Source organism: Strigops habroptila, chromosome Z (genome assembly GCF_004027225.2).
Source record: "Strigops habroptila isolate Jane chromosome Z, bStrHab1.2.pri, whole genome shotgun sequence".
In the NCBI taxonomy this organism is placed as follows: domain Eukaryota; kingdom Metazoa; phylum Chordata; class Aves; order Psittaciformes; family Psittacidae; genus Strigops; species Strigops habroptila.
This window is the reverse complement of record NC_044302.2, coordinates 100911621-100927661: the sequence shown is the minus strand read 5'-3', so window position 1 is coordinate 100927661 and position 16041 is coordinate 100911621. Positions and strand designations below refer to the sequence as shown.

General features: G+C 43.3%; 1 protein-coding gene across 1 annotated transcript in view; it reads right to left on the bottom strand.

The window, feature by feature from the left end:
• DCC (DCC netrin 1 receptor) overlaps positions 1-16041 on the bottom strand; it is a 594156-nt gene that overhangs the window by 146092 nt on the left and 432023 nt on the right. The window contains exons 10-12 of the mRNA XM_030470251.2: positions 12410-12558; positions 11043-11181; positions 1766-1815 (exon numbers count right to left, since the gene is read on the bottom strand). Of these exons, the coding sequence (XP_030326111.1) occupies positions 1766-1815; positions 11043-11181; positions 12410-12558 (338 nt within the window). The remainder of the gene's footprint in view (positions 1-1765; positions 1816-11042; positions 11182-12409; positions 12559-16041) is intronic.

The window sequence follows — 16041 nt, the reverse complement described above, 5'->3', positions numbered from 1 at the left end:
TCTGGTCTCGCTCCAACAGCTCTGCATCCTTCTAATTTTGAGGGCCCCAGTGATACTTTGGAAGGTCTCAGATCTCTGCAGGAGATGTGATTTGAAGCAGAGGTAAAGGCAGACTCCCACTGCCCACAGCCACCCTTGCCTCAATCTGCAAGTGATGGAGAAGTCCTCCTATTATCACCAGTGCAGTTCTCCAGCACTCACATGTTGGCACATAGAGGAAGACTGAAACCTGTTTCTTTTGCCTATCCAAAACCAGCAGCCCTGTATGATACAGTTCAGCCAAACACGCAGATTTTCATTTAAATCCTTGTAAAATACAGCTGCAAATTAATATTCCACCAAGACTTCCAACATTTAGTACTCTGCAACTGGGAACACACCAAGACCTCTGATGAGGTGGATAGCGGTACAATTTACACACAGTCCATCCCATCTTACCCCATCTGTATAAACTATCTCCACCTATGAGTACCAATAATGCAATAAAACATCTTAGGATAGGAGCACCCACATACCACCCCATGAAGCACTGTACCCTGCAGCTTTTCTACTTTTGTTCTACGTACTTCAAATGTAACTGATCACCACAAAAGGTCACAAAACATGATCAATTGCTCTGTGACATTTTACCTTGAGAATAAGCAAGAAAAAGTAAACACAAAGGTTTGGAACAAGATGTGCCAAGACATCAATGCCCTTTGGGCACTATATGTAAGATGAATTTAAAAGGAACTGGAGCTGGGTGCATTAAAAATACAATAAAATAAAAAAATAACCAGAATATATGTTTGATGTCATGAAAACGAGCAGTATAAGAGAAAGATCAAACTGACAAGTACTCAGTGTTCCCAGCAAATCAAAGATATATAAATGTTCCCTAAACTGCAGTTTATCCTCGTCAGTGAACCTGGTGCTCCTACTCATTGGTAGCTGTGCAAATGGAAATCTTCAACGATCATGTCCAAGAGGACATCCTGACAAGACACAACGGGTGGGGGTTTTCTGCCTTTATTTCATGCTCTGAAGTGTGAGCTCTTCCATATTCCAAATGAAACACTGAACTCATCTATGGAATAAAAGCTTAAGTAGTTCCAGTAAATGGAAGGAATGAATAAAAAGAAAAGCAGTAATCTCCAACTTTTTTCAAAATGTATTCAGACACAGCACTCAACAAGTAGTAAGCCTAATTAGCACCTATTATGTACAATATTATATTATGAAATAACATCAACCCACTTCATCAGTGATATGGAAATGATGGACTTTTTAATGGAGGAAAGTACTGGATTTAAGAGAAAGAAATACACCTTTCAGAAAACAAATGTATTTGTTGGAATAAGCAAGATCTCTAATAATAGACCTACATGCATGTGATGTTTATAAACTCTCAATAAAATATTTCTCTTCCACACCACCTCTTCCCAAGGATCAGCTCTGATTCTCATTATTCCCCTAGATTGCTCCATTTAATCAAAGCACAGCTACGCTTATTGCAGGTGTTATTCTGCAATCAGAGAACAGTTTCTGCTGTTCACCTAAGTTTAGTTGACAATGCTGTTGCTGAAGCCTCTCTGGAAAAATCACTGCTCCTCTCTGAAACTGGATGTTTCAGTCCTTGTTTTAACAACATCTCACAAGTGAAGGGAACCTTCTGTGAGGGGGAGGTTGGCTTTCATTGCATATGAAAAAGCTACATGAAGTAGGAACACATCCACAAACACCAGTGATGGCAGGCCATGAGGCCCTGAGCACGTGGGAGACTTACCCTGGAGTTCACCACTTCCAAGGAGATGTTCTGAGGCATTGCACTGGGCACTGAAAGGGAAGAAAAGCACAAAGAAATGGGAAATATTATCATTAGTATCAGAACAGGTTATATAGAATATTTCTCTTGTGGCAAAGAAAAGAGTGCAGCTTTTACACCTAGTTTATAATCTGATCATAACCATGCAGCTAATCCGGGTGGCATTTCAGAGGTCCCCTAGGGAGAGGAAAAACAAATGCATCTGTTCATTTCTTCCTATTTTTGATAGACCTCTTTGTAAGCCCTTTAAATAGACAGTCGGAAGGCTCCCTGCAGTGAAGCCAACTACTTGAACTCAGTTATTTCTTATGAACTTGGTCAGAAATAAATATGAGCATGCTGCAACTTCTCTGGCTTCTGTGTATTAAAGTGTATTTCAGAATATATATTCTATACAGATGGAGCAGGGTATTTCTTTCTCAATGCACCTCTTTTTACAAGGATGCCTAAGGGAGAAAGAGAAAAGAAACTTTGTCTTTAAATGTTATTTAAAAAATAGTGGTTTACTTTAAGGCTTTGCTTGTCATACATAATATAATCTATACTGGGTATTATACAACTAATCATAGAATCAACTAGGTTGGAGAAGATCTTTAAAATCATCAAGTCCAAGTAAACTTCATTATATTTATTCTTATAAATATACTTAATTCTTAAATGGGGCTAATAGCTATACGAAGTATGGTCTTACAAAGGTGCTTCATGAGGCGTAAACGGGAGGGTCTGGCACTCATAGCCTCAAATAAAACAAGTGCTTTTGACAAAAGGGTTTTTTTTCCATCTTATAAGCTCCTTTAATTTCATGCTCTCTTTAACTACATTCATACAAAAAACTGGTACAGTGCAGATCCATTTATCCTATCCTGGCAAAGAATAGGGCTCTCACCACCAAGGCGCGGTGAATTCTCTGTATGGTTGGACAGGCCATTACCACCTAAATATTTCCTGATACATTTCTGCCTGTTTTCCACTCCATATCTGTATATTTGTTTCCAATATGCTTGTGCAACAATGGCTCAAATTCCTCCAGCTGATGGCATATATTAATTCAACCACTGAGGAGCAAAGAGCTTTAAAAATAAATTTATAGCTGGTGATGCATCAACTGCCTGGCGTGAACCTCAAGTTTTATTTTCCTTTCAGACAAATAATACCTGTTGCTAACATGGGCTACTGAAGAGCTGAAAAGCAGACACATGCAGTTTACTCTAACAGGAAGATGGCTGTTGATTTGGAAAGAAAGAGCTGAAAAATCATTATGGTGGGCAAAATACCCTATTTAAGAATAGTTTGCATTGCAATATACTACAGTAAATTATTTTTTAAGTGTATAAGTATGAATATATCAAGTCAAAGAGTTGTTTAACACATATGATAGTAACAAGAACACTAGGGCAAAATCATTCTTGTTGCAGTTGTCCACACATACAGATTGATTCAGCAAAGATCTACAGGAATGATCTGAGACCTGGAACATCTTGAAGATCGAATAAACTTATTTTATTTGAACAACTGTAGTGTTAACAAGTGCTTGGATTATTATCTATTGTTATCTGAAGGAGGAAAGACTTCTGCCTATGAAAGAATAATTTAGTAGGCAAAGAGCTGGGAGCCGGAATACATCTCACTAGAAATCAGGCATACCTTCCTTTTCACCTTCTTCATCTTCATTGAAAATTGCTGGATAGGGGTGTGGGACATACATCACCAAACAAAATGTAGCCATAAGTATTTCTGTAAATCACTTACTCTGGTCAAAACTTCCACCAGAATGAGTTGGTGAAATCTGATGTACTGTATAGAAGTGGACATGGTGTGTGGGGGTATTGTCTATGTTGTCTCTCTATATTGTTTCTATGTGTACTCTAAACTGTCCCTGTAAGCTGCGAGCTGTGACAGATGGAGATGATCAGTGCAGACTGGCTCAACCCCAGCGCTCTGGAAGAGGCAGGCTGCATCTATAATGTGGAGTCACCTCTAACCCTATCACCTCTGAATCTCTAAATAATTTAATGGGCACTAATATGGCAATAAACACCCCTGTACAGTCATTAGAGGAAAGAAAGGAAAGGAAAGGAAAGGAAAGGAAAGGAAAGGAAAGGAAAGGAAAGGAAAGGAAAGGAAAGGAAAGGAAAGGAAAGGAAAGGAAAGGAAAGGAAAGGAAAGGAAAGGAAAGGAAAGGAAAGGAAAGGAAGGAAAGGAAAGGAAAGGAAAGGAAAGGAAAGGAAAGGAAAGGAAAGGAAAGGAAAGGAAAGGAAAGGAAAGGAAGGAAAGGAAAGGAAAGGAAAGGAAAGGAAAGGAAAGGAAAGGAAAGGACTGCAGCAATTCAGATAAATGCTGCTTCCCCCACATTATTTTCAGCTCCTCTGCTGGACTCTGCCTGGTCACGTCTATGTTCAATAAACAAATCCCCAAAGTACATCCTCAACGTGGCATCCTCAATGCATGCTGCTGTTTAAGGATTTAAGTCAGGCAGAGATAAGTCATTTGTCAGTGCTAATAAGAAAATTATATTTTAAATAGGGGCTACAAAAGAGCAGAAGTAACAATAGCTAACACCAGGAGAGACCCGCTGGCAGCAAAGTCCTACATTAATACCCTGTCCTTCATGAAGGCTCAGTGGAAAAAGAAACTCTTCCACAGCTCAGGGATCCCAAGTTACAGAGATTGGCTGTTGGAAAAGGTGCAGAGAAACAGAAACCTGTAGCCTGAGTCAGTTAGGAGCTCCTGCAAACCACAGCTCTGGACCATTTTGCTTATCCTGGCTTACGTGATTGAAGGTAGGCACTCAAGAAATATACAAAACCAACTTGACATCATGCACTTTAACCACCCAGACCTCTCCATCAGAGCAGATGGCCCAGGCTGGGGCACACAAGCATCCTTGTCTGCGGGACCTGAGTCACTGTCTCAGCTCTGCCCTGACCTCCTGGTGCTCTGCACGTAAAGAGTTTCCCTGTTCAGTCACTTTCATATCTCTCCAGATTAGCAGCTTTAGAAATGAATTGGTTTCTCTAGTGCAGTGGCTCTTCTTTATTTGTTTCCATACTGCCCATGACAGTGAAAAGTTGATCTGAGGCATTGCTGCTGCAACAGTACCGGCAGCAGCAAAGAGTACGTGAAACACTTCATCTCCTATAACACAGAGAAGATGTCACTGCCCACACTCCCTTCATTCGGAAAAATATCAGATGGAAAACTGTCTCTATGATGTACTTAGCATTGCATGGAATGAGAAAATGGAGATTTTTTGGACATTTCTGAATTCGCTGGGTCTGGTGAACACTTTTATCTCGCAGAAAAACCTATTTTCACTGGAGGATATTTGCCCTTGTTTGTGAGCAAGGCAGAATTGCTCAGAGCCCCAGGTTTTCAAATGTGATTCCTCTTTTCTCTCTCCTTACTCACGGGTCACAAAGGCTCATCACAACATTTAGCCATCGCCACCTTAAAGCTTTCCTTCGTGTTACTGACTAAAATTTTATTGCTACTGCACATTATTCCCCTACCAGACAAACTTCTCTTCAATTTTCATTTTTATTTTTTTACCACTATTTGTTTGTCTTTCCATTACTTTGATTACTTCTCTTCGATGAACGCTTGTCACATTTCCCAATTTTGTTGCATACATGAACAAAACTGATGCACTCTTCATCTTCAATCAAAACAAGAAATAAATCCAGACCTGACCCAGCATCGAACTCAATCACAGCAATACTGGATGTCTTTATTCCTTGCTCACTGTTCAGTCAAGGAGATGTTTTGAATTACCAAATCAGAGACCCAGATTCAATATCTCGGGTTGCATAACAATCAAGAGAGCTCCCCGGCAAACCCAGCGCCTGCAAGATTACAATTACTTCCTCCAGCTTTATATCTTGATCAAATAAAGAAATTGGATGCGCCTGGTAAAATTTGTTTTTTGTTTATTATTCACAGCTTAATTATACCATTAGAAATTAGATAAGAGCTCATTTTACCTAGTGTTAGCTATGCAATAAGCAATGAACAGAGACAGACACATCCAGCCCCTTAGTCTCAGCATGGGGGGATTCAGCAGTGGAAGAAACCTTGAACATACTTGAAGGAGCCCTACTGCCTGCCTTGGGCCAGGTGTCTAAAGGTAGGGGAGGTAAACCTCACTCCTGGATACTTACTGATGGGAAGACAGATCGTATGGCAAGGCACTCAGATTTGTTGTGCTTATTTGTTTTTTCCTTTTTCATAAAATCCCAAACTGGTTTGTGTTGAAGGGAGCTTAAAGCTCATCCAGTTCCAACTCCCTGCCACTGGCAGGGACACCTTCCACTACAGCAGGTTGCTCCGAGCCCATGTCCAACCTGCCCTTGAGCACTGCCAGGGATGGGGCAGCCACAGCTTCTCTGGGCACCCTGTGCCAGCGCCTCAGTACCCTCACAGGGAAGAGCTTCTGCCAAAGAGCTCATCTCAATCTCCCCTCTGGCAGGTTAAAGCCATTCCCCTTGTTCTGTCCTTACAGGCCCTTGCCTAAACCTCATCTCCAGGTTTCCTGGAGCCCCTTTAGGCACTGGAGCTGCTCTAAGGTCTCCCCTTCAGGAGCCTTCTCTTCTCCAGGCTGACCCAGCCCAGCTCTCTCAGCCTGGCTCCAGAGCAGAGCTGCTCCAGCCCTCGCAGCAGCTCCGGGGCCTCCTCTGGACTTGCTTCAACAACTCCACGTCCCTCTTGCGCTGTTGCCCCAGAGCTGGACCAGGACTGCAGGGGGGGTCTCTCCAGAGCACAGCAGAGGGGCAGGATCCCCTCCCTGACCTGCTGCTCACGCTCTGGGGGTGCAGCCCAGCACACGGGGTGGTTCTGGGCTCAAGCGCACACTGAAGCTGGGTCATGGGAAGCTTCTTCTTACCCAACACTCCCAAGTCCTTCTCTTCAGGGCTGCTCTCAGTTTCTATCTGATGAAATAATGACTGAAACAAGTACTCTAGGTAACCGAGACTTGCTGTCGTAGGAACAAACTGCAGCCATCAAACAAAAAATGTGTTGCATCAGAAAACTCCTGTGTAATTCTTGCAGGGGAAGAGGAATAGGAGGGAAACAGCCTGGTACTTTTTCCAAACAGGCAAGGATGGATTGCATAATTTGGAGGGAATTCACTATACCAAGAGACTTGGCTAATGGATTGTTACAATAAGAGACTCATTTCCCAGCAGGATCACAGCCACACCACCATTCACCTCTGGTATACCTACGCTTGTGAGTCTGAGCACTGGGCTCTGTTCGTGTTCCCATAAATGTCCTCACAGTCTTATCCTCTTTGCCCTGCTCGCAACTCCTATGCAGCCACAATAACCAACATCTAAAAAACTTCATGGGCTGTCTCCTGTGTCAACATGAACTTCAATTTTTAATTTTTACTTAACCCCCCCCCCAACATTTGTGTTATGATTATGGACATAAATTATATTTAGATCAAGTACTCATGAAGCATGAAATAATACTGTCCGCCAATTGCTGGGATTAAATGCATTTTGATAAATTCATGAGCATGATAGCTCAAAGCATTTCTGAAATGGCACACAGCTTGGCCAAATATTATCTGAGCTGTATTTTAAACTGAAAAACAAGCTTTAGAGAAACAGTATGTTCCTTGATCTGGTGAATGCTGCCTGGGATCTGTAGCCTGCACCTGGAGATGCCACATGAAATTCTTTTGACTGGGAGGGCATTTCTCAAACTACAGATTGCATCCCAGAGCTTCATGCACCATTTCTGCCTACAGACCTGCAGGAACTAATAGTACAGGCTTTTTTTTTTTTCTTTCTTAATACAACTACATACCTTGTTGTATGCTATAAGGCAAAGGATTAGTGTGGAAAGAATAACCACCTCAAGCACACTCTCACAAGGAAGGCAGACATAGAAATGATGTTATCATTTTTACAAGAGGAAAGGAAAGGCAGACTGATCTTTGGACTTTTCTCCCATTTTTGATTTGTACTGCTGTTTCAAACCAGCTTTCAGAAAAGCAGCACAGGAGCGTCCCAGCTCCTTGCGCAAGGGCTGCCTTCTAGGTTTGCCTGCCGATGTGAAAATAGACTGCCAGAGACTACATGGGCTGGGATGCAAAGACAACATGAAGCAAAAACCAAAGGGAGCTGGTTGTGACAGGCAAGATGCTTCACATTATGGTTTTGTCCCTCCAACAGTGGTGCTCCCTGCCTGATGATGCTGTTAAATCTAAATTTAAGCTGGAGGATGGGTTGCAATCGAAATAGCATAGCAGGGCAGCCTGGGGAGCTGCTCTCCTCCATGCGGAGGGTGGTAGCAGGGGACGCAGGAACAAAACCTGCCCAAATCCACGTGTGTACAGGCAACTACAGACTTCTCCTTTTATCCTTACTTTATCTCTCACCTATAAAATAGGACAGATTGAATGTCTTCCCCCCTGCTCTATGCAGGCTGTTAGCTCGCCCAGGCAGGAGTTATTTCTTGCTGTTTTATTGTGGATCCTTCTAGCAGAAGTTAACCTTAACCTTGGGAAAGGTCTGCATGGTATCGTTAAAGAGGAAACTGCAGAAAGTTTTAGTGTTGCAGACTTGCTTTCTTCACTCCCTCCTTTCCTCCCTGGGACAACTAGAACCCCTACCACCTTCACCCGGGCTTGGCCAAAGCCAGGCTTTCACTGTGGCTTTTTGGCTGTTCTTCTTCATGCAAGAGACCGAAGTGCTTTCAGGCTGACCCAGAATAAGGAGGATGAAAAGATATCATAGAATCCGAGACTGGTTTGGGTTGGAAGGAACCTTAAAGCTCATCCAGTTCCAACTCCCTGGCAGGGACAGGGACACCTTCCCCTAGAGCAGGTTGCTCCAAGCCCCTGTGTCCAACCTGGCCTTGAACACTGCCAGGGATGGGGCAGCCACAGCTTCTCTGGACAACCTGTGTCAGCACCTCAGCACCCTCACAGGGAAGAGCTTCTGCCTAAGAGCTCATCTCAATCTTCCCTCTGGCAGGTTAAAGCCATTCCCCTTTTCCTGTCCCTACAGGCCCTTGTAAAAAGTCCTAAAAGTATTTTCTCTTCTTTTCCACCTCCTCCAAAAAAGAGGAACACTGGAAAGTTGTAACCAAATGACATCTTTGCAGAGCAGGCTTCTACTTAAATACAGAGTAAAATAAATACCATATCTTTCCAGATTCCTGAAACAAGGGCACCTACGCACACTCCTCCTTTCTGGAATAGTCTCATGCAAACCTTCTTGTTAGCACTGATTTTTGTTCACAGACAGGTAAAGCGTTTGAAACACTTGTGGAAGATAATTTTCAGACTCATGAATAAGAATCTTTCCCTTTCTCATTTATGGTGGTGACATTTAAAACCAAAGTGGAGCACAGGGCTGCAGTTCTACACTTCACAGTGTGAATTAAATCTGCATACATTATGCAAAATATTCATTTTCACTTGTTTTCCTTTTGTTTTTATAATTATAAGTGTGAAGTAATTTATTCTGCCAAGATCCAGCCTCTATTACAAGGGAAAACTGAATTTGCTGGGTAGACATAAGTAGCAGTTGAAAAAAATATTGCAGAGGTGTCAAACGTACAATAACTGTGCCAGCCGAGCTGTGGGTCTTGCAGATGAATCCCATCGAAGATACAGCCCAGAACAACACAGATTAAAACAGGACTGAGGTTCTCCAGCTCCCTCATGGGATCCATACAGCTTCTACTAACCTTGCCCAGAAACTGGTATTTTCAGCTGATAAGAGGTACCATTCAGAAGCAACTGGGTTACCAGGTAGAAGATTGTCATTCTGAAGCTTGTACAAATTTTCAGCTATTAAAATTTTGGTGTAGAATAACAAGGGAGAGTTATCAACTTTGTAATAAAAGTAGATAAATATTTGCAAATATAAACGGATAAATCTCAGTCACTCTGGTTCTCCATCCATTTTTTTTTTTCCTCTGTCATAAAATGGAGGATGTCATTAATCTACAAAGCCAGGTTGGACAGGACTTCAAACAACCTGGTCTAATGGGAGGTGTCCCTGCCCGTGGCAGGGGGTTGGATCTGGATGAACTTTAAAGTCCCTACCAACACAAACCAGTCTGGGATTCTATGGTTCTATGCTTAACAGTGAAATTTTTATGACTGAGGTGCACACCAGGCTCTGTTTCTGGATTTGCTCATTAGCACAGGTTATCTGCTGCATTTCTGAGGACAGAAAAGCCCAGTAAGCTTAACATACCTAGCTGAAGACTGCGGCAACATATTTCTTGCCTACTCCCTGATTTTATACTCTCATGTAACAGTAAACATTTTTTCCCCATGAAAATTACCTTAAATTAGTGATCCAAACCCACGTCAGGGCCACCCAAACTCCAAACCTTGCTTTATTAGTATGAATGAAAAATAACTTACTTGAATTTTTATCAGAAGGAAAATCAGCTGTTTATAAACCTCACTTTAAAAGCTTATTGTCTACCCCATGTCATCTTTAAAGAAAGTGTTGTTACAGAAAAATCCCCTCTGGCTGTGGAGCTCTGTCAGGAGCTGGCACATCCCTGAAGCCTCTGGAGCCTGTCTCTGGTCTGGCTTCTGCTTTGTGACCTCCAGCCAATCCTGCTGGAAGAATTTTCCCTTCATTTGTATGCTTAGGTAGCTCTAATGACTCTGATAAAGTTATTCCTGTTTTAGCCAGGTGTGGGGACCAGGCTCAGTGACTGCAAGAGGAGTCAGGCATGATAGCAAACACAACTAAGTGCTTCTGACTGCAAGGTACAAGTCAATTTATCTCCTGAAGCCTGGGAGCCACAGGAGCACAGAACGAGCTCGGGAAGGATGCTGGTGCAGCTGGTGTGACGAGAGAGATTGAAGCCCTGGCACATGTGCTATCATTGTGTTTAAAGCACAAGGAAAACCCAGGCAGTTGGCTCTTCAGATGCAGCTGTAGTAAAATAGTGTCTGTTGAAACGCTCAAAGGATACACCTGTGCCTAGGTTGAAGAGAAAACAGAGAAGTAGACCATCCTTATCTCTAGATAAGGATGAATAATGAAATAAATACGGAATAATGAAATAATCCAATTATCATTGGAGATGAACACCAGCTCAGAGGGTACTGCTGCAGGCAGGTACTGAACCTCCTATTTCTGTCCTGCACATTCAATAACCTCCTCGCTTCACTGCTGCTTCTTCCAAGATATGGTGGCAAAAGAAGTCTGATAATTGCAACCAATAGACACAACCTACCCCCTCCATCCCCACTCACCATCCGAAAGCGTGGTGACCGTCACATCCTCAGTGGAGACGCCGGGGCCGTAGCGGTTGTAGGCGAGGAAGCGCAGGGTGTACTCGGTGAACTTCTTCAGCCCCTCCAGGCGGTAGGAGAGCCCGTCCACTTCCACGTGCTAGCACACAGAGATGATAAACCAAGGGGAAATGTGTCAGCCAGCACCGTGGCTATGCTAGGGGATGAGCGGATTAGAGGCGAGCTTTTCACTCTTTGACAAGTAGAGCGAAATCCTCATTTAAGTGGATATAAAAGGCAATTTGTAACAGAGTGGCTCGTTACAGCTCGGTTCTCGGCACTCATCCACAGCCCTGCCCACAGCTTTGGCACGAAGGGGATTTCTGCACCTCACTGTTGTGTTTAGTTACATAGGGGGCAGGAGAAAAGATTTTTTTCTTTCTGGCTAAGCCAGTTGTTGTTACTCCACAGGTATGTGATAGGGAAAGAAGAAAAATACGAAGAGTCAAATGGGAATTTTGGAGCAAAGAAGGAAGTAAAATAAAGCAAGCACAGAAAAAATGGGGATGGTATAAAAGTTCCCATAGGACTGCTGAAATATGTGCCACAAGACTGCTGATGCCTGCGATTATCATGAGCTATCAGGTCAGAAAAAAGACATCTCCACTTTCTTCTCTGCTGCATTTTTTGCTAGAAACCTTTTAAGGCCATATTCTACCCATCATCTCCACTGCTAGCTCCACAGCAACTCATCTCCACTGCTACTGCTGCATTCCTATCAAAACCTGGCTATTAAATGGCCAGTGAGAAGTGTCTGAACAGTTGCTCAGAAAGCAAGGTTGCTTGTTTGCCCCTCGAAAGCATGTGATCATGGCAGATTTAGGAGTGCAATTAAGTGCACAGCATCAACAGCAATTTTTATTATAAGCATCTGCCAGTCTGGAGAGAAAACACATAATTTCTAGCCTGGATTTGTATTATTTTACCTTCCTACTAGAAAGAAGTTACAAGCAGCAACTGAAAATCTATATTCTACAAAGATCACATATACAAACTGCCATTAGTATGGTGATGGTTCTGCACAGTGTAAAAGAGGAGTCTAAGAGGTCTTTAGGTGCTCTTTGGCATTATTCTGAAATTTCAGTGTAAAGCTGAGAGATGGTTGACATATAACAGGCTGCCTTTTCTACCTCCTGAACCCATTTTATAGTGGTGGACAATTATTTTGCTTGGTTTGCTCTTTCATCGCTACTCCTTGCGAAGTTTACCTAATCTGGAGGATTCGTCTGTAAAACCTCTTGCTCTGAGCCTTTCTAAAGACCTGCAGATGCCAACACCAAATATCTCCTTTTCACAGTGGGAGAAGAACCACTCTGGTCATTGCTCACCTGCTCTCTTCCAGTCGCTGTCTCTGTACAGAAGAGCCTGTAGCCTTGGACAGGGCCATTGGCATAGGCAGGAGGATCCCAGGAGACAAGAATCGATGTTGGTGAGGTAGACACAGCCCGCAGGTTTTCCACCGGCCCGGGAACTTGCACTGCACAGAAGGGAAAGGACAGCATGAAAGCCCCGTTCCAGATTCACCCACCACTGCACCCAGACCCCAGTGTGCAGCACAACCCAGCTCAAGACACACCTCCAGGGGTGCCCACAACAGGGAAGCTTCAGCCCCCCAGAAACTCCCAACAGAATACAAAAGGGACCCATAGAAAACCCATGGATAAACCCATGGAAAACACATCACAAAAAGAATTGTTGCAGATTTAGTGCCATGAACACATCAAATTGATTCTGCGAAATACTGAAAAAGGCTTGTTCCAGCTATGCTACAAGTCTGTGCCTTTGGCTCAGAGGGTGAACTTCATCTTAAAATTGAACTTCTGCGAAGTAATTGGCACAGGTATCTAAAACACTCAATAGATGCATTTATTTTGTGATAGTAGGAAATCAGAAACGTGCAAACCTGTTCATCCAAGACCAGTTGGAGCAAAGGACTGCCATTAGAAAAACTCGCAGGCAAACACCAGCACACTACAATCACACGACAATCACACTACAATAAACACACCAACTGAGAGCTTAAAGCTCCTTTCCAGTTAGCTATATGTGTTTCTGTCCCAGCTCTGTATGTACCAGCTTGGTGCTGCCAAATTATAAATTGATTTGGTGCGCTGCGGCAGGGTTTGGTTTCTTTTAGCAAGCAATTGTCTTCAAGACCCCTCTGTTAACTTCTACTTAGCACATTTGCTCATATTGTCCACATGAACCTGTTCGTGCTATCTGTTTAAACTTCTTTATGCATTGCTCACTCTATTTTAGCTGCCTGAAGGATCACAGATGACGGCTGAGATGAAGCAGTAAGAGCAGTCTCTTTGGCATGCTCTAATGAACAAGGGAGCCCACAGAGGCTGGGCTCTAGGCTGGTATTACCACATCTAGCAGGGGCATGAAGCTGCTCCTGCAAGGCCCCAGAAACCTGGTAGCAGGATGGATTTGGTCAGAAGACATCCTCCATCCCTTCACATCAAACCCTGCTGATTGGGCTGATCTTGTAGCCGACCTGCTTTAGGTAGGGGCTGGACCAGAGACCTCCCATCATCTGCAATCCCTAATTTGCCCTCAGAAGTTTGGTATCACTAGAAAAAGCTCCAACATTAATATGTAGACCCAGTTCTGCTCTTAACTAATATTCATGTGTTTGCATTTACAGAAACTGCAGGGCTGTAACAAGCTCACCTTACAAACCAAATAACATCAATAGAAGTACTAAAATAGCCCATCCTTGAAACTATTACCTGGTTTGATTAGTTCTGAAAATACAGAGGCTTGCAATAGTTTTAGCCTTCAGTAAAGATCATTTGAAATGCAAAATTTAGATCAGCCTTGATACCAGGTCATGCTGGCGCATAACGCCTCCTCAAATGACAATACAAACCAATCCCAGAATCTCAGAATCCCGTACTGGTTTGGGTTGGAAGGGACCTTAAAGCTCACCCAGTTCCAACTCCTGCCATGGGCAGGGACACTTTCCACTAAAGCAGGTTGCTCCAAGCCCCATCCAACCTGGCCTTGGACATTTCCAGAAATGGGGCATTCCCATTATTATGTATTTATTATTGTGAAACAAATCCTTTGTTTGGTTTATTTGGTAAAACAACCCCTGATAAGTGCTAAGGGAGATATCCTAGGACACCTGTTGTTATAACAGAATCACAGAATTGCTAGTGTGGGAAGGGACCTGAATGCAAATTATCACACATCAGTCACATCACACTTTTGAATGCCAGCTTGAATCACTTACAAAACCAAAAGAGCTAAAACAGCTGAATAAACTCCTGTAACTACCAGCAGTATTTCCCCAGAAAATCACTCCCTGCATGTCTCTGCTGGACCTAACCCCAGTGACACCTGATGTTTGGAGATGAGGCTATCTATAGAATCATAGAATCATAGAACAGTTTGGGTTGGAAAGGGCCGTAAGATTATCTAGTTCTAACCCCCTACCATGAGCAGGGACACCGCGTGCTGAACCATGTCACCCAAGAGTCCCTCCAGCCTGGCCTTGAACACTGCTGGGGATGGAGCATACACAACTTGCTTGGGCAACCCATTCCAGTGCCTCACCACCCTCACAGTAAAGAACTACTTCCTCATATCTAACCTAAACTTTCCCTGTTTAAGTTAGTCTGTGCCTCCATCTTGAACTCGAGCAAACTGGAAGAGAAAAACCAAATAACTGGCAAATATAAAGGTCAAGCAGAAAATCTTCAGCCCCAAATATACCTTTTCACTTCCAATAGGCGGTGTCCTCTGGCATGAAACAAACTCACAAGCTGTTGCGTGCTCGGCAGATAGCAGAATTACAGCTCCTAGAGCAGGCTTTCTGCATAGTTACATCCCCATTACTAGGCGGTTTCACACTAACAGCTCTTTTTGGTAAACTCTGTGTGTGGCGAGCAGCAATAAGGTGTTCCTTTAAAGGATGTGATCCTGCCCCTCTACTCTGCTCTCGTGAGACCTCACTTGGAGTATTACGTACAGTTCTGGTGTCCTCAACATAAAACAGACATGGAGCTGTTGGAGTGAGTCCAGAGGAGGGCCACGAGGATGATAAGAGGGCTGGAGCACCTCCCGTATGAAGACAGGCTGAGAGAGTTGGGCTGTTCAGCCTGGAGAAGAGAAGGCTGCGTGGAGGCCTCAGAGCAGCCTTCCAGTATCTGAAGGGGGCCTGTAAGGATGCTGGGCAGGGACTCTTCCTTAGGGACTGTAGTGGTAGGACAAGGGGTAATGGCTTCAAACTTAAACAGGGGAAGTTTAGATTAGATATAAGGAAGAAGTTCTTTACAGTGAGGGTAGTAAAGCACTGGAATGGGTTGCCCAGGGAGGTCGTGGATGCTTCATCCCTGGCAGTGTTCAAGGCCAGGTTGGACAGAGCCTTCGGCCACATGGTTTAGTGTGAGGTGTCCCTGCCCATGGCAGGGTGGTTGGAACTAGATGATCTTAAGGTCCTTTCCAATCCTAACTATTCTATGAATAGCAGACCGTGAACTCCCTGGATCCATCCCTTTCCCACAGAACATGGGTTGCAGAGCCGGGCATTGGAGAACGGCACCCAGACATGTTGTCAGCAACACACAGATAGCCTTTGATCACAAAGTAATTTCAGGTTTAGATGCAGCATAGATACATTTAATATATTTTTCCATCCTTCACCAGCTTCCCTTTTGATTCTATTTCAATATTTCTGACAGGCACTCTAATGTGCTTAAGGTCTCAGTATTTTCAGCACACACAAAGCATTTAATAATCTCTCCTGATCCCTTCTGTCAAATAATAATCTCATGAAAATTGGCATTAAGTTTTAAATCTTTTCCTAAATTCTTCTTTTTCTAAATAGCAGGCAGGCCCTCGCACTGCTTTACATTCCATTAAAACAAGACATTAAATCATGTTTCTTCTAAAGTCAGTCTTTTACAACTAACAGCATTTTTTCACTAAGAAAAAAGGATAAAGGAAAGAG